Genomic DNA, 18,946 nt, shown 5'->3' with positions numbered 1-18,946 from the left:
TGCTTTCAACACATGATGCATGGATTCTTCTAGCCGGCACATTGCATGTTCTAAACAGGCAGTACTGAAACGTTGGAAGCACGCTTACCACCAGTAGTCTCCGCACAGTACTACACCGAGTATCTGTGAGCCCCTCATGGCGGGGCTCGAGCCTGACGCGTCGGCTCTTTAGAAGTGTGTGAAACTTGCGAAGCCCTGCGTCTAGCGAGGCTGCTGAGGGTTTGGGGCTGCCGGCGTGTTGTCACCTCAAGGTGAATTCTGTAAATTTGTGCTTGCTGTGCTGTGCCGTGAGGAGGTTAGGGACCGACACCATCTCGGGCTGACTCCGGTAGCCGGAGCTCTGCTCCTGGCAGGGTGAGCCGCAGAGCCTTGCTGCGGGCCTTGCTGCTCGGGGATGTGGGCAGCATCCACCAGGCGCCCGGGCCTCTGGTGCTCTTGAGCTGTGGCGAACAGGCCGTGGTCAGCTGCTCAAGTGAGCCCTGGTACCTAGCACGTAGCAGTTACCCAGTCCGTAGTTGTCAGGTCTATTTTTGTAACTTGCCAGAGTAACACATCTCACTGGGTCCTCAGACAGCTGGGAACTGGGCTGTCTGTGTAGACTAGAGAAGACAGAAGAAAGTGGATGTTCAGTTTGGGTAACAGCCTGACCGCTGAGCCAAGAACTTATTTAACTCTCAATTCATTATTTTTCAGATTTTCCCCTAGAATAAAAATGTTTGAGTATAACATTTTCTTGAACTTTACTAATTTGATTTACACTATAGTTCACTCAAATGGGAGAGCGGGGACTGTTGAGACATTGTAAATTTTCAGTTATCAGGTAAAGATGTCTGCAATGTGTGAGTGAACTAGATTGTATGGTAGATGTTCTGCTTAGCCAGAGGGGATAGTTGGTCAACAGCCAAAATGGGAGCTGGTGAAGACACACTCTAGAGGTGACAAAGGACTGCGTCTGAGAGCCTAAAAGGAAGATAATCATCATTCTTTCTCTTGTTCCTCCTCCTCCTCTTCCTTTGTGTGGACAGCAGTTGTACTTTTTCCTGTACATTTCACACACATGTTAAAGTCTAAAATTCACCATTCAGTTCTGTTTTTCAAGTTGATTAATCAGGGTGATTCCGTAGACTTTCAGAGATGGCCCTGTTCCAGCGTCCTGCCACGTTCTGTGAGGCGAAGGAGACTCGGCGCATGCTTCGTCAGCCCTTACCACGATAGGTTTCTTTATTTATATATTTTTAAGGATCTGGGATGAGGAAAACCCAATATGTTTTCTTCAGCAAGACAAATTAGCACTTTCCTTTTTGACTGATTGCTTCAGTCTTATTTATTGCTTTGTGGGTACAGCTCAATAAATTCTCACCCCGTGATGACTGTGAAGAAGCTCCTTTAGGAACTGAAAAGTGTTTCCAGTTTCCAGCGATACAGCTCCTACATGCAGCGGCGTTCTCGCTCCTAATCTGCCAAGTGCTCATTGCTAAATCCGCTCTCGTCTGTGGCAAAGGAGATACAGACGTCAAGAGCCAAAGGCTCTCTCCCATTACTCGGACTCGTTCTTTTTCTGAGGAGAGCCAGTGATGATTCTTGCATTATATTTCCTTTCTCGGCTCTGAGAGACTTAGAACTTACACCTCTTCTTGTGTCCAGAGCACATAAACGTCTCATTTTAGCTGGTCAGATGGTCTCAGGTTAAAGTAAGACATTGTCAGTTGTGTTAAGGATTTTTGCTTAGGGCGGACAGCAATAGAAGGCTAAATGCCTAACGATCTTACTACTGTTAAATGTTTATTTGGGGGTACAAGTTTTATCTTTATTTTTTAGTTAGCTCAGGTAAGCCAACGTTTGCTAAGATCATAATTTAATATACCTATTTGTTTTTATTTCAAGGTTTTTAGTTGCGGATCTTCTTTCCAAAAAATATCTCTGATGTTGTTCCATGACTGAAACATAGGAAGTTGTTCTCAGAGGATGCTGTGATCTGTTTTGGGCTACTATAACAGAGTACCTGAGGCTGGAGAATTTATAAAGAGCAGAACTTTATTCTCACAGGTCCAGAGGCTAGGAAGCCCAGGATAAGGTGCTGGCCACCGGGGGACCTTCTTACGCTGTCCTCAGCCACAGGGGCAGAGTGGGGACTTGCTGACCCCAGCCCTTTTGATAGCACCCGTGCGGTGTGGGCAGTCCTGCCGGTCCCCTCCACACCTCCCCGGAGGGTCCTGCCTCTCAGCGCTCTGGCACCAGGCAATCCGGCTCCCATTCCCATGGAACCTGGAGAGGACAGAAACATTCAGGCCATGCCAGAGGGTTATTTTTAACAGCGAGAACCTGGAACAATGTAAATACAATAGGGGCTTTAAAGCATGTTTGTTATCTTAATAAGATGTTTTGTAGCCATTAAATACTATCATAACATGAGTAACAAAAGATTCTGATAGCCTGTGCTGTATGATGCCCCATGTAGAAAATTCTGTAAGTCAGTCTGTAGGTGGAGCAAGGCGATATCACCCAAATGTTAATAATGAGCTGTGGGCATTGGGATTTGGGAAACTTTTACCTTTTTCTGTTTTCTGTGTCCTTTTTACTATGACCACATATTATTGTTCTCAAGAAAACAGTTAAGTTAAAAAAAACAAAAAAACAAAAAACACCTCTATGGTTTGGTTATTTGCTGACAGAAAAAGAATATATGCCTATATGTAGATGTTCCTCAACACACATTGTGGTTACATCCAAAAAAAAAAAAACATCCTAAGTTGAAAACACGTAGGTAAAAACTACATTTCGTGCACCTAGCCAACCATCAGTGCAGCCCAGCAGCACAGAAGCACACACAGGGGTTCAGTTGTTTACCTGTGATCCCCGGCTGCCTGGGAGCTATCGTGATGCCCCCGCCCCGCTTCGGGAATGAGAGGTCTGGCTACGTTGCTAGCCTAGGAAGGACCGAAATCCACCATTCTAAATGGGTTTTCAGGAAGGGGGACAGTTTCGGCACTGTCACTGTAGAAAAATTGTGGGCTGGACTGTGGTTAAGTCTGCAGCCATCTGCATTCCTTACTTTCTAACCTCTAGGCTTTAGAACATCTTAGGTAAGAGAAGGGAAGTTCAGCTACTCAGTGCTTTTGGGGTTTTGCAATATGATTGTTGTGTTATATGCCAAAATTAGTGCAAGACATTGATTCCTGTGGACGCCTTTAACTGACTCCACTGGAAATGTTTTTTAAAAGTGTAGAGTTATTTGACCCAACTTACAACATTTGCTTAGAATAGAATATTTAGTATGCAGAGGGGCATACTAAATACTTTATTAAGGTTTCCCTAGGATTTTTGATTAGTAAAATAAATTAGCTTTAGATATGATAATAATTATTTTCTCTTGGATTAAATTGCTTTAATTTGTTCCAAATGAAGCAGGACAGAAATTTTTATCAAGTCTAGTGCTTTGATTAGACGAGAAAGCCTAATGAAAACGTGACGTTGGTCACAGTAAGTAAGGTTGCATCTGGTAACTAGGAGGCCAAGTGTTTTTATTTTGGCGGGAATTTTATTTCCTCTGTTTGGAAATACATAATATAGCAAAGTCAAAATATACTTTTTTTTTCATTATTGAGGCTTGAACCCAGGGCCTTCACATGGAGCTATCTTTTTAGCCCTTTTTAATTTTTAAAATTTTGAGACAGGGTCTTGCTAAGTCACTGAGTTGTCCAGGCTGGGCTCAAATTTATGATCCTCCTGCCTCGACCTCCCAGAGTGCTGGGATCGTAGGTGTGTGCTGCACCACACCTGGCTTTAGAAAAGGTGTACTCTTAAAAACAAAAATGTACTCAGTGTCTCCCACTCAGAGACAGATTAAAACAATTGAGCACTATTCTTTTTTTTTTTTGAAAGAGAAAGAAAAAAAAAATAACAGAATAACAACAGTGAAGACAGAAACAAAACAATAAAAACAATACAGGATTCCAAAACAAGATGATAGGATTTAACAGTGGTTGTTATATTATATATTGTTATCTTCTGAACACTAGAGTATAGACAATTTTTTGACAATTTCATGATATACATTATTGCATTTTTGAAAATAAAAGGTCGGCGATGCCATATATACTGTTTTATAGCTTACTGTTTCACTAGGTAGAGTGTAATAACATTTTTTCATCTCAATAAATTAATGTTAACATCAAAATCTTCTATACTTAATAACTTCTCTATTTTGAGTAAGGTGGAATCTTACTGTAGCTTCGATTTGCATTTCTCAAGTACCATACGCATATTGGCCATTTGTACTTCTTTTGAGAAGCGCCTGATCATTTGCCCATTTACTGATTGGGCTCCTTGATACTTCGGTGTTAATTTTTTAAGTTCTTCATGTTTTCTAGATATCAGTCCTCTGTCAGAAAAGTAGCTGGCAAAGATTTGCTCCCGTTCTGTAGGATGTGTCTTCCCTCTGTTGTTTCCCTCACTTTGCAGAAACTTTTCTGTTCGGTGTACTCCCATCTGTCTATTTTTGGTGCTATTTCTTCTACTTTTGGAGTCCTACTCAGGAAGGTTTTTTCCTGTGGCTCTGGCTTCAAGTTTTTTCCCGGTTTTCTTCTAGAAGTTTCAAAGTTTCAGGTCTTATACCTAAGTCTTTGATCCATTTTGAATTGATTTTCAGGGTAAGAGGGATCTGCTTTCAGTCTTCCAGAAACGGATATTCTGTTTTCTCAGCACTGTTTGTTAAAGAGGCAGTCACTTTCCCATGTATATTTTCAGTGCCTTTGTCAAGATTCAGATGGCTGTAGTTTTGCGGGTTTGTTTCTGTGTTCCCTCCTCTGCCCCATCAGTGTACGTGTCTGTGTTAGTGCTAGTGTCATGCTGGTGTGGGAGTATGGGCCTGTAGCACAGTTTGAGGTTGGGTATTGGGATGCATCCAGCTTTGCTCTTTTTACCTAGGGTTGGTGTGGCTATTTTGTGTGGCTCTTTTGTGTTCCCATATAAATTTTAGAATTGTTTTTTCTACCTTTGTGAAAAATGTTGTGGAAATTTTTGTAGGGATTGCATTGAATCTGTAGCTTTTGGTAACTGCTGACCCATGGACAAGGGGAATCTTCCCATCTTTTAGTGTCTTCAATTTCTTTCTTCAAAGTTCAGTAATTTTCAGTATAGAGATCTTTTACCTCCTTGCTTAGGCTGATCCCTAGCTATTTTACTTTTTTGGAAGCTACTGTGAATGGAATTGTTTTCCTGATCTTTTCTTAGCTAGTTCATTATTGGTGTATTGAAAGGCTACTGATTTTTTATAATGCTGCTTTGCATCCTCAGTAGTTATTTCATGTTGTTGAGCAACATGCTGATCAGACTGTTTGGTTTCATTGTATTAGTGTTGAACGATGTAAGAAAGTGGAAGGTGGTTTACGAGACAAGGATTTCAGAAACGGGGATAAATGTACTAGTTGGTGAAACATTTGGGAAACAGTAATGTTGGTAACACAAATTTGTTTGTATTAAGTGATTATCATTTGTTGGCTCTAAATACGTATTTTTCTCTTTTGGCAGGGCGTGTTAAGCCTTGAATATTGTGTGGGTATTATTGGCGGCAAACCTAAACAGTCCTATTACTTTGCTGGATTTCAAGGTTAGTGATCCATTGTTTTCTTTTAAAAGCCAGCAAGTTAATATGAGATTATCTGGAGACAGGATGATTAACAGGGCCAGATGAGCACCTGATGCATTCAGCAGCCCTACCATGGCCACTCGTTCGTCATTTGGTCTACAGCATAATTGGATTCTGTAAAAATGTATGCTTAATAGCTGTTATTGCACACACAAGGCATAATTTATTGGTTTTGCTAAACTTCAGAAGACATTGCCTCCACATTCTGGCAGTCGCTATTTACATATTTACTTTTTACTAGTTTTAGTGGTGCTGGTTGATGATAAAATGACAAGCAATATGTTCTTCCTGTCAGGATAAAGAAGTGCAACACATTTTTCATATGCAAACTGTAGAATATAATTGTGTGTTTGTGAAAGTAATTTTATCACCAAAAATTAAATGACAGTTTCATCACTTTATAAAAATTCTGCTTATACACGCATATTTGATTATGCGAAAGCTAATCTATCCTGTGCAAACCTATGTTTCAGTCAATGAATATCAGTCTGGCAAGCTCTTACTCCTAGGTTTTTTTCAGCTGCTCTACATAGAAATTGGATTGTAAGCAGTGTAATAATAAGGTGTTTTTTGAATTACTTGTCTTCTGTTTTGTCCTTGCAGATGACAGTTTGATTTACATGGACCCTCATTACTGCCAGTCTTTTCTAGATGTCAGCATAAAGGATTTCCCTCTTGAGGTACGACGCATAGAGAGCTGTATTGTTTTTTTTAACCATGGAAGCAAACTAATTATTTAGAAATGTGTTAGGTATCTATGCTTTTATAGTAGTACTATTCCAAGTTAATATTTTGCTGACTTACAAAACTGTAGTCAACACAGTGGTCAAAGGTTAGTACTTCGTTGCTGAATTTTAATTTATGATATACTTTCTTCTTCATTTATCATTGTCTCCAGCTTGTTAGATGCCCCAGCCCTACTAAAATAAATGATCAATCCTCTAAGTAATTTTGTAGAAAGACAGCTAAACAGTACTAAAGAATTTACAGTGTTAAGTACGTTTTTAAAAAGAAAGGAGAAATAAAAGAAAACTTGATGGACTTGGAGTGACATAATGAGTTTTCAGTACAGTAATTAAATCTTAGCCCCTAGGTTAGAAGTTTCTAAGAGCTTATCTGGGCTTTTAATATTTGTTTTAACTTTCATTTTTTATCCTCTCCTTTCTCCTTTTATAGGTCATTTTGTGATCCAGTATTTTCAGAAAAAATTGAGAGTTCATAAATCAGATATGTCGTTATTATATAGTTTTTGTTCTTATTTTCCCAGTTGATTCTTCTACAGACTAAAATAATTTTATAGAATAAAATAATTTTAGTCACTGAAATAGCATGGATCACCAGTGCTCAAGGGATTGACATGTTGGAAATGTAGTTACGTAATTTGTTTTAGTAATATTTTCTTGCTAGTGTTAATACTAAACAGTACTTTAGGGGTAGCTTATGAACATAAACTGCAAGATTAAAATCTTGATTAGAGAGTTACATTATAAAACACCGTAGCACCCTTTGTGCATACAAAGCTTCACAAATATTTGCCAGTTGGCCGCTGGAGCTGGGAGGCACCACAGACTTGCGCTGTGCGAACCGCGCGGTGACTCTCTTCTTGCTACACTGGGGTCTGTGGCCCCGGCTCTTACGTCTAGGTTATGTTTTCAGTGTATCTGAGCCAGACCGGCTCCGGGAAAACAGTAGATACTTGAGATTCAGATGGAAAGTGGTTCGCAATACCTATTTCAGTATTACCTAAAGTAGGCAAATTAAGAGATTATTGATGTTGGTTATTTTGGCGAGTAGAACTCCATCGGATATTTTGAGAGGTTCTACAGCTGCCAAATCAAGAATGTCTTGGTTATGTCTGCACAGTCTGGACGAGAGGCTCCGCGCCTCCTTACTGGAGTTATGTCCGCACAGTCTTGACGAGAGGCACTGCGCCTCCTTACTGGAGTCATTGCAGCCCTCCAGACTTGAGTGAATAAAAGTTTGAAGTGGGGTGGTGGTAGTAAAGAAGGCAAGGAAGATTTAATTGAAAGGTTTCACTGTGGAAAGTTAAATTTGGTGAAATTGGGTAACTTGAATACACAGAACTTACTTCTTTTACAGTAGAACTCGGTGTGGGGAAGCTTTCTTTTTTTTAATTTTTGAAAATTTTTTTGGTTTTTTTTTCCCAGTACTGGGAATCGAACTCATGACCTTGTGCTCGCAAGGCAGGCGCTGTGCTGCTGAGCTAAATCCCCAGCCCTGGCTCAGCTTTCTTGTGGCTGGGACCACAGTACCCGATACCTACAACCTAAAGGCAGAGAGGTTTCATTTGCTGCAGAAGTGTCAGTGTGGTGACCGGCTCCACCCTGAAACGTCGCAGCAGAAGGTGCGGTGGAGCCAGGAAAGAGAGCAGGGAGCAGGGCCCGAGGGGAAGGTGAGGGACAGACGCAGACCTCAAGGCCGCGCCTCCGTGACCCCCAGACACACCCTGCTGTGTGCTCCACCCGTTTCCCGGGGGACCCAGAGCCAGTTGAGATGACGTGCTGCCCTCGCCGCCACAGAACACCGACAGAGGGCTCTGAGCAGAGGTGTTCGAGCTACTCCGCGTTACCAACCATCCTTGCTTTGCTGGCTTGGTTGTGTGTGTATATGCTGAGGGCATTTCGAGACTGATCTAGTGGATTGTATGCACACTCTAAAACCTTCATACTTCAGTTGTGAAATTCAATTTTGTAGACTGCATTTTTTGATCAATACTTCTTTTTGGTCAATAGAGGGAGAAATTGAAATCTTAGATCTTCCATCTATGTCTGTTTGAATAGTTGGTTATAGTTCTGATCCAACTGAGTTGTGAAATTTTAAATAGAATATCAGGATATTTAAGACTGAAGAAGAGATTTGAATAGATTCTATCATTTGTTATTATTCTTTCAGTATCAAATTCCTCCCCTTTTGGAGTTGAATTTTTAACGTTTTGAAACTAAATCCGACGTGAAAACTCCTCTCTTTATTTTTAAACTGTCATTTGCTGAACTCTTTTTAGGTGCAAAATTAGCAGAGAATGGGAAGAATTCAACAGGTCTTTGCAGTGAGGGTATGTTAAGTTGTGCATTTCAGTATACAGGTTAGGGAAGGGCTGACCCATACAGTGTTCTAATGGGATGAGAGAACTAGTGTACGTGTGTGTGTATGTGATGTGTGTGTGTGTGATGTGTGCACTTGCATGCATGTGTGTATGCACAACCACATATGTACAGCATATATATTTTATATCATATAACTTTGTATGTGTATGTGTATATACACATAAAACGCATGCACACACAATTAATGAATTAAGTTCCCTAAGCAAGACTATTGGCTCCTGTTATTTATATATACTCTCAGAATGACAGCTTCTGACTCTTAAAATACCCAATTCTAAAAGGTTAGGAAAGCCCCGATAGTCAGTTCTGATTGCTGTGTCCCCAGTTCTAAGTACCAGATTATAGGACATTCACACAGTGGTGATAATTTTAACCTGTCCCAGTAAGTTCAGAAATAGTGTTATTGAAGTTGTTAGGTAGGTGGGTGAGTGAATTTTCCAGTATAGAAAACACCCTGTATGCATCACACAAGCGGAAGTAATTTTCAGTGAGAGTATTCTTTACCCCAAAGATCTTCATTTTAAATCTCCAAAACAGCACTCGTACACCTAAAAGTGTTTGTTTCAGTATTGTTTATATGTTTAGGTAATAAAATCCACTATTGCAAATAAATACTAAGTCCACAATAGTGCCTGTCATTTAGTAGGTGCTTAGTTAACTATTTCTTGAGGCAACAAGCAGTATATTGAAAAATGAAATAAAAGAATTGACTTTCCATATTTTATCAGAAACATGTTTCCTTGTCACAGAAGGGTATGTGGAGAACAGTACCTAGAATATGTTCGTGAAGTGGAAACTGCTGTGCTTACCAAACATCAGACTTCCGAAAATTAACAAGAACTCAGAAGTGCACAGCTCAGAGTTACCAGAAAGTGAACATAGCTCCACAGTACTACTTGGGGAAATACTTGAAAGTCTAATTTGCTTTGCAATAACTACAAAGGACCCTGAATTATAAAGTTGTGTTGTTTTGACTCTAGAGTCTGGAGTGAACAAAGCTCCATGACTTGGGGCTGGAGTGACGGGAGCGCTCTCTGAGTTCCAGGGCGCAGGCAGCAGCACCCGGCAGCACCTTCAGTGCTCACGCTTGGCCACGGATGCCTTGCTCCCGTGAATAATTTAAGAAGTTCTTTGTAGATGTCAAAATAGTGATAAATGACGACTTTGTGCTTGTCGTTATCTGTGATGACCAAGGCATTATACTGAAGTGGAAGCAAGCCTATTCTCGTGTCCTTGGTTCCCACATGTGACCTTTAATCCGTGCTTTAGAATAATATAGGACACCTTCAGTGAAGAAGTAAAGACATATTACTGGACCTTACACAACTTTTAATCTTCTTTATCTGCAGTTAGTGAAAATTAAGGAAACATTCCTTGTTACTGGCATTGGGTGGCTTGGGCAAATGGCTATTTTTAGACACTTTATATGCAGAATAGTTTCTTAAAAATATGACTTAAAACTATGCCTTTACTCCTATATATTGTTAACTAACAGGTTTCCTTAGCTATTCTATGCCTCTCCAGATCTGTTTTTAATATTTCTTTACAAATAAAACAGGTAAAACAATAAATTAGGAAAAGTCCAATAAGACAATACTTGTGTTGACGAACACCCTGCAGCTTCTAGTTTAGCTAGGCTGGATCTCACTGTATAAAGTAAGTGTTGGCTAAACATTTTGTAGAAGTCAGAGCTGTGAGAAACTCTTCAGCTCGGTCTGTTTCCTGACAGATTCTTGCACTCCAATCAGATGTGCAGTCAGACCGTCCACAGGGTAAAGGCAGCTTGCACTGCGCATTTTGTGCGCCTTGGCTGGGTTGCTAGCAGGAAGTGGGGAGAGAAAAGATACTGACTCCCCATAAATATAAAAAATACCACAGCCTGTACTTTGCTTGATTTTGCAGTAGTGGAGATTGAACTCTGCGCCTTGGCACTGAGCTAGACCCCAGCCCCTTCATTTTTTGTGGTTGCGACAGGGCCTCACCAAGTTGCCATGTGGGCACACTGCCCTCCTACCTCCAGCCACCACACCCAGCTTCCTTTTCTGTGTTGGAATGGAGTTTCGACTTAAACTCGTAGTCTTAAGGGTTTTTTTTTTTTTTTTTTTTTGTCTTTTTGAGACAGGGTCTCACTATGCAGTTCAGGCTGGTCTTGAACTCATTTGGTAGCCCAGGCTGGCCTCAAATTCACAACAATCCTCCTGCCTCAGCCTCCTGAGTGCTGGGATTACAGGTGTGCGCCACCATGCTTTAAGGTTTTGAATGTAGGGAAGTATTTAGTTCATGGGTTCAAATGCAGCCTAGATTATCTCTTAATTGGACTTGTTCTTTAATTCAGAAACATAAAATACAACATGAAGAAGTTCCCACACTTGCCTTCCATCTGCCCGGTTCTCTCCTTCTCCCCTAAACTTGATTTTTGCATATCCTTACAGTTTATGCAAATATAAACAAATATTAATATATAGTTTCGTGTCCTTCCATTTTTACGTAGACTTAAAAAATAACTTATAGAGAAATACTTGGTAGCATGATGATATTTAAGGCTAGGATACCCAAGCATTCAAGCTTTTAAGTCTTGAATGCTCTTTAAAAAAGTCAGTGTACCAAAACATGGTAAAGAACAGAAGGACTGGAATGATTAGTATTGTCTTTATTTCTTTTTGCTCCTGGTAGCCAAATCCAGCTAGCAAGAGTGGCAAAACTAGGCCAGCCTGCCCAACACATTTATCTCGGGCACAGTGACCATTTGAGAGCAGTCAGGAGGACAAGTGGGAAGGAGGGCAGGGGCCTGCATAGGGCGATCTTCTCCAGCCCCGTCCTGTGGCCTGGGTGGGAACAAACTAGAGCTAAGAATAAAGTATCAGGGAGAGAATTTGGGAAGAAGGTACCATTGTGTACTAATTGTGTCAGTTGTTAAATGCTTAAATTGATTTATTTGCATATCAATACAGGACATTTATATGACTGTGTAAAAGTCTTTTGTTTTATTTTTATCAGTACAGGGTTGCAGTACATAATGTTTACATTACTTACATTAGGAGTTTTTAAGCATTAAAAGAAAGAAAGAATCTCTAACAAGCAGACGTAACTGCAGTTTCATCCAAGTGACTGACTGGACCCTAATCCTGGTGTGAGCCTTGCATGTCTCCTTCAGCTGCCTGTTTTCTTCCCTTAAGCCAGGGTTAGGGCTGTGGACTGCTTTGGACAAACTTCCTTCCTTTTGCAGCAAAGCACTAACGTCACAGAAGGTGGATACTGGGGAATTCAACTACAGTGTTGGGTCTTGTATTTTACAGCCTTGGTGTGTGGGAGGGACCAAATACCATTTAAAATTGTGCTTATTGTTTTGAGGAAAAAGCTAGAAAGCAAATTTTAAATAATATACTTGTATATACTTAAGTCCATCAGATAAAGATACATTAATCCTAAAGAGCTTTAAAAATTACAGACATTCCACTGTCCTTCTCCCAAAAAGATGTCCTTTCGAAAAATGGATCCTAGCTGTACAATAGGATTTTACTGTCGAAATGTTCAGGACTTCCAGCGAGCTTCTGAAGAAATCACTAAGGTATCTTCATTTAACGTATTATAATAATGTTTGTAAATGACATGATTTTTGTTATATGTAGCGTAAATGTTACAACAATCTTCAAATTATGATATTTTTGTAAAATTTCCCCTTTCATATTACTAGAATTGTGAACCAGAAAATATAACTGTGTGGGTGTAGTCAGCATTTAAAACAAACGAAGCCTGTGACCGGCTGGAAGTGCCGCTTGCTCCACTAGGTGGCACTGTTGAACCAAGAACCCTGCAGACCAGGTGGGGGCGCGGCAATTAGCTTCTATTCGATTTGGAGAGGATTTTAAAGGGCAATCCCTTCAGGGTAGAAAAAAATTAATGAAGTATTTGATCAAGCCAAATTGTGCATTATTTCTTGTTAGTGCAACTGCTTCTTTTATTTATTTTTTTTAAGAAGTGGTATTTTTGGATCTCTCAGAACTGCTTTATCAAATGAGCTGTGTTGTTGCCTTTCAGTAAGTTTGTCTAATCTGATCTATTTTACTTACAGGATTTGTGAAATAGGTTTATTTAATTTCTTCTCATTGCCTTTAAACATGTGCATGTTTGTGGTCACTTGAGTACCGCTAAAGCATTTACAGAGCTTTACTGCCCAGGTTTAGTACTGGAGACAAAAGAATCCTTGCTTCAGAAGTGGGTGTAACTGGATGGGCCCCTGTGTTAGTAGCCATGGTTGTAGATGACCCTTCGTGGTAAGTAAAACGGATGCGAGGACCAGTTTTGGGAATTCTTGTGCTCAGATGTAATGACTGTGTATCACTGTTTTACTTTCACTTAATTTTCTTCAGGAAAGTGGATGTAATAGGTTGAAATTTTATTTTAACAATGTGAAAATAGGATGAAAAAGTGAAGTAAAAAGGCTCTCAGGTGATAGGTTTTGTTTTCGTGGCCTGCCGTGTGACAGAAAATGGATGAGGAGAACTGAGATATTTGGGGGCCTTCCCTCCTTCATTACTCAGTTACCTGCTTCTCCTTTCTTTCAACATGGAGGGCTGAGCGAATAGTACAAAGTACGCGTTCTCCATCTTCCCCTCCTTCATTACCTGAAATTAGTGTATAGATTTGTACATGTAGCTTAGTAATTCTTTGTCCTTATAAAATATCATGTATGTGCTAAAGTACACAAATCCAGCTTACATTGTGATATGCATTGTGTTGACGAGCATCTTCCATGCAAAAACATCATTTCTGTTTTCATGAATTTATTTTCTACTTAGAATATAGTAAATGTGTTTAAAAAAGTAGAGTGGTCTCCTCCTGGGATAGAAACAACCTCAATTATTATACCAAACTAAAAAACATAGAAGCTACAAATGAGTTGTATATTGATATTTTCTGATGAAAAACAGTTTTTGTGGTTTTTACATTGGAAAAATAGAAATTATTGTTCTTGGTGTCTCAGAATAATATGCATTATTAAAGCGAAGAGAAACCGTGCTCAGATACCTTTTGATAGTACAAAGTATTTTGTAAGAATCATCTAATGTGGCTGTTCTTAAGGTAATACCTTTTTCTAGTAGTATCAAAAACTTGGCTTTGTCAAATTATTAAAACTTAATCTGGTCATTTACTTTTGCTTGGGTAGTGGTAAGTTATGCAGTTTTTTTCTTTCCCACTAAAAACCATTTCATTTAAACCATTGTTTTCCTCTCTTGAAAAATTAAAAGAACCTAAAAATTATTTGTCACCGCATAGCATTCTCAATTTCCTCATTTTGAGAACGGAACTAGGTGGTCTAGAGACTCACGTTCGATCTCTGATGCTCTGTGCATGTGATAGTTAAAGTGCTAATAAACATTTATGATGAGGTCAGTGTTTAGCAGAGTTCAGTGCAGCAGGTATCTCAGTAACTGCTGTATACAAAGCCCAGGACAGCCCACAGGAACCCTTGCTTTTAAAGAAGATAAAAAGCTCCTGCCCTCCTAACATGTATGGTGGAGGAGGGAGGTAAGACAGCTAGACATACGTTACAGTGACTATGATAGGCACGCACGCAGGAATAGAAGTAAACCGCGACTTGCTTAGGAGGGGGGAGGTGTTGGAATGAGAGCGCTGTCCCACCTAGGTAGGGTACTTCACTGTGGTAGCCGTGTTTAAGGTGAGCCCCGGAGCACAGGCTCAGTTTCCACTGGCTGAGCGAGGAGGGTCCTGTTAAGCTGAAGAAGTAAGAGGAAAGGTGTAGGAGAAGGACAGTAGGAGCTTATCCAGAAAATGGCAGAGTCTGATGGGACAGGTGCTGTGGACAAGGCAGGGCAGGGTTCCTGTCTGTGTCTCCCCGGAGCCCTTATGGGTGGCCTGCGGGCCCATTTCCAGTGAGCGTCCCCGCAAGCTCGCTCACGTGTCAGAGAGCCGCCGTGTGAGACAGGCGCCCCACAGTGTGACGCTCCGTGAGGCTGCTGGCGGCTGGAGGACAAATGTTTTAAAGCTTGTGTATTTATTTATATTCATATTAGAACACTGATTCACATATTAAACATGTGATTTCCCATTTTTATTAATAGTACAGGGCTACTTAAGTTATGAATGATGAAAAGAAAAACGTTCATTAATCTTAGTCTAGAGAGAGCATACATAGCAAAAATATTGAAGGTGATCTGAGTGTCTCAGGCTTAGGAAACACTTGCTGTGAGAAACGGTGAAGGATGAGCTGAGAATGTGTTGAGATCCTGTTGTTGGGAGGCTTGAATGCCAGATGGAAAAAGTACTTCAATAATGTATTAATTTTATTACGTTGATTTTAAATTTCAGGCATATAGGAATAAAGAGAATAATATGATAAATGTCCGTGTCCTTCCGTTGAGCTTAAGAAAAAAATTACATGTATAATTGAGGTGGTTCTTTCCTGCTTTTTCTTCTTCCCAGGGATAACTACTGTCCTGAATTAGCAACTTACACCCATGTTTTATATCTCCTAGACAACACATGTGCTTTGCTTATTGTTAAACTTTACATCAGTGATAGCTTTATATAAAGATGCATCTCTTTTTGCAATTTTTCACTTTAACAGTGACTTTGCAACTATGTCTATACTTGTTGATTTATTATTTAAATTGCTGAATAGTCAGTTCTAAAATAAACTACTTTTTATTTAAATTTTGTTTTGTTGATAGTCACCCAGTTGTTTGAGAACCTAAAAAGTGCTTATTTCATTTTCAATTGCAGATGATATTTTAAAGAATATTTTCTTGCATATCTCTTTGTACACATCTAATACTTTCACTAGGATTCCAGATACTTTAGAATGGTGTTGGTATAGAGCATGCATATTTTGGGGTTTGCTAGATATTGTCAAAGACTCTCCAGAGTGATCAGAAAAGCAGTGTAAGTTTTACTGCTTCACATCCTTACCAGCACTTAAGATTGCCAGACTTTAAAAATTTCAGCCAGTCTTATGGATATAAAGTATTTACTATTTATATTTTTAATTTGTATTTCCCTGGTAGGTTGAGAATCTTGTCAAGGTTTTTTGCTCCATTTGGTTCCTCCTTTGTGGATCTCCTTTTTTTTTTTTTTTCTATAGGGCCATTTAACTTGAGGAAATCTTTGTAGGTTTGGATCCTACTGTTTTGTTGGTTATATGTGTTGCACATATATTTAGCTAGGTTTCTCCCCGGAACCTTTATGGGTGGCCTGGAAGCCCCATTTCCAGTGAGCCTCCCCACAAGCTCGCTCACCATGTCAGAGATCCACCGTATGAGACAGGCGCCCCACAGTGTGACACTCCGTGAGGTTGCTAGGTGGCTGTAGGACAAATGTTTTAATGCTTGTGTATTTATATTCATATTAGAACAATGATTCACATATTAAACATGTGGCTTCCCATTTTTTAATAGTGTAAGTCTAGTTATAAACGATGAAAGAAACATTTAGAACTTCTGCATGTTTTAAGGAAAGTAGTAGGTTTTTCCCCCTTCCTGCATAGAAAAGTGGTTGCTTCAACATCATTTATTAGAGAGTCTAACTGGCTTTGTAGTATCTTCTTTGAGGACTGGATGCAGACAGAAGCTGTGTACTGGAGGGAAGGCTGCGAAGGCAGAATCAGTGTATAAGGCAGCCCCTTGGAATTGGGGCTGAGGGCCAGTTCCTAAACAAGTCTGTTTCGTATCTAAAACAGGAGAATAGGTGAATAGGAGAAAAAAGTAATAGCTTGCTAATATGGTGATTCACGGAGGCAGCAAATACTTGAGTACTTTCACCCCTAAGACTCCACCAAAGCTTCTTTTCAAGGTCCGTAGTGAGCTGCACACTGCCGCAGCTGTTGGCCAGATCCTTGTTTTCATCTCATTTGCTGTAGCGGAAGCACTTGGCACACCAGTTCCTCTGGCTCCCTGTTCTCCCCACTGTTTAGTAGGCGTTCTTGTGCATCTGTGCGGCAGCTTCTTACCTGGCCTCAGGGTGTTGAAGTGCCCCTGGGCTCAGTCTTCAGTTCTCACAGCAGGTAACTAAACATCAACTCCAAGTCGTCTAAAACCAAGATCTTATCTTCAGCCCCAACCTCCTTTCCAGTTCTAGATTATGTAGGTCCGGCACTGTCCCTGCGGTGCATATCCAAACGTCAGGTTCCAGATTTTCCTTCTCAACCCTGTTCTGCTCAGTTTTCCTATCGTGATGGCCCAAAGCTCTGTATTAGCCTTACCTTCTTTCTAGCTGTCACATCCCACAATATGTTCACCCTGTTGTATATTCAAATATTTCTAGCGTCAGACCACCTGAAGCACCACTACTGCTGCCGTCCTGGCCTGAGGTGACATCCAAAGTGTGCTCTGCTCCTCATTAGTTTCCGAGCCTCACCCCCCAATCGCTGCAGTTCACCAGTCCCAGGTGATCCTTTTAAAACAAAAATCAAGGCATTGTTGTATTCCAAAGCATCTACAACTGCATTAGCCCAGAGTAAGTATTCACTTTACTTACTGAATGACTCTCTTGAGCTGTTGTGCAGAGGTGAACAAAATAGTTACGACTTCTGGCTTCATGTAGTGGACAAGATGGACATAAAACACACAGAAATACATAGCAAAACGAAGTCCCATGAGATGTCATTTAATTTGGGCGTGCAAAAACATTTTATAGTGTATACTCATTATTTCCCTTAAGGATCTTACCTAGTCCATGAAACGTGCAGTTTAATCACCAGGAGAAAAACGAGTGTCCTTCTGAATGTAAGAGTGAATTAACACGCTTTGATGACTCCTTTTCTGAATGCAGGAGCCCTGCTTGGGAGCAGGTAAAGGGAACAGTTTGGCAGGTAGGGAGAGCAGACTTTTCATGGTGGTTGGGATTCTCCTACCTTATTCAGGTGACACCTGTGGCCAAGAAGGCAGATGGTCTGGGAGGACTGAGAGAGAAGGAAAGTGTGAAGGTCAGCTGAGAGTGATGGAGTCCAATTCTGAGTGGTTTTTAAGTTATTGAGGTAATATGCTGAATGTCTGATTGTAGCTATGAAGTCACCTGTTTCTCCTTTAAATTCTTTTGTTACCCATCTATCTATCTATCTATCTATCTATCTATTTTTGTTTTGTTTTTTGAGACAGGATCCCACTGTGCAACTCAGGTTGGTTGGCCTTGAACTCACTTTGTAGCCAGGCTGGCCTCACATTCGCAGTGATCTTCCTGCCTCAGCCTCCTAAGTGCTGGGTTACAGGCTTGTGCCACCATGCCTGATTTGTATATTTTGAGGCTGTATCATTAGTTACATTCAACTATAGGATTGTTAGGTCTTCCTATTGAATTGAATTTGTAATTATATGTTTCTCTATATTTATTGCCTTAAATTTTTTTGTGTGTGTGCTTTACTACTAATTTGAACTTGGTAGGACTCAAAATTTCTTGTGTTTTAAGCAGCGAACATTTCCCTTTTTGATGACCTTCATTTCTTCCTGTATTACTCTGCTTCCTTCTGGGATCATTCTGCTTCTTTCTGAACAATTTCCATTATTTTCTGTAGTGCTGTTTGCTAGAGCAAAATTCTCTCAAGTTTTGTTTGTTTAACTACCTCATTATTTTGCCTTCATTAAAAAATTAAAACAGGACTGGGGATATAGCTCCATGGCAGAGCGCTTGCCTAGCATATATTAGGTCCTGGACTCAGTTCCCCAATACTAACAAAAAGTAGTTAATTAAAACAAAAATAAAATTGAAGTAATTGCAAATTTTACAGGTAAGTTGAAAATACAGCAAATAACTTTTTCCTAACCGCGTCAGAGCAAGCTGCTAACACGATGCTCCATCCGCCCTGAGTAACTGGGTAGTGTGCGGTTCCTGCAGACGCGTCGTGCACGTCCACGGCCTCTAACCCAGTGACAGTTCGGTGTCCTCGGCGGCCCTGGTCATTCTCGGCACAGCGAAAGGACCCAGTTCAGAATGTAGCCTGCATCTCCTTTCGTCTGGAACAGTTCCTCATCTTCCTTGACTTTGACCTTGGTATCCTGACCTTGGTGTTTTTGAAGACACTTTTTTTTTGGACAGGCCGTCCGTGGACATTTTGTGGTCGCGCGCTCGCTTTGGACCTCCCGGATGCACGCCCCGCTCTGGGGCCGGTGTGTGTTTCGGCGGGTGTCGCGCAAGGTGGAGGGAGGCCGCGTCCCTCCGCGCA

General features: G+C 40.5%; 1 protein-coding gene across 8 annotated transcripts in view; it reads left to right on the top strand.

The window, feature by feature from the left end:
* Positions 1–18,946, top strand: part of Atg4c (autophagy related 4C, cysteine peptidase) — a 179,444-nt gene that overhangs the window by 35,395 nt on the left and 125,103 nt on the right. For 7 of the 8 annotated variants that reach the window (XR_001234058.1, XM_013514382.1, XM_013514380.1 and 4 more), the window contains 3 exons: positions 5,530–5,608; positions 6,251–6,327; positions 12,221–12,340. Coding sequence is in view for 7 of the 8 variants with exons in the window: in XM_013514382.1 (XP_013369836.1) it covers positions 5,530–5,608; positions 6,251–6,327; positions 12,221–12,340 (276 nt within the window). In the remaining variant the exon portion in view is untranslated. The remainder of the gene's footprint in view (positions 1–5,529; positions 5,609–6,250; positions 6,328–12,220; positions 12,341–18,946) is intronic. The other variant, XM_013514384.1, reaches the window with a different exon arrangement.

The sequence above is a fragment of the Chinchilla lanigera genome, unplaced genomic scaffold (assembly GCF_000276665.1).
Source record: "Chinchilla lanigera isolate Chin_1 unplaced genomic scaffold, ChiLan1.0 scaffold00022, whole genome shotgun sequence".
Taxonomy (NCBI): domain Eukaryota; kingdom Metazoa; phylum Chordata; class Mammalia; order Rodentia; family Chinchillidae; genus Chinchilla; species Chinchilla lanigera.
The sequence above is the reverse complement of the archived record's forward strand: the minus strand, read 5'-3'. Positions and strand labels throughout refer to the sequence as shown.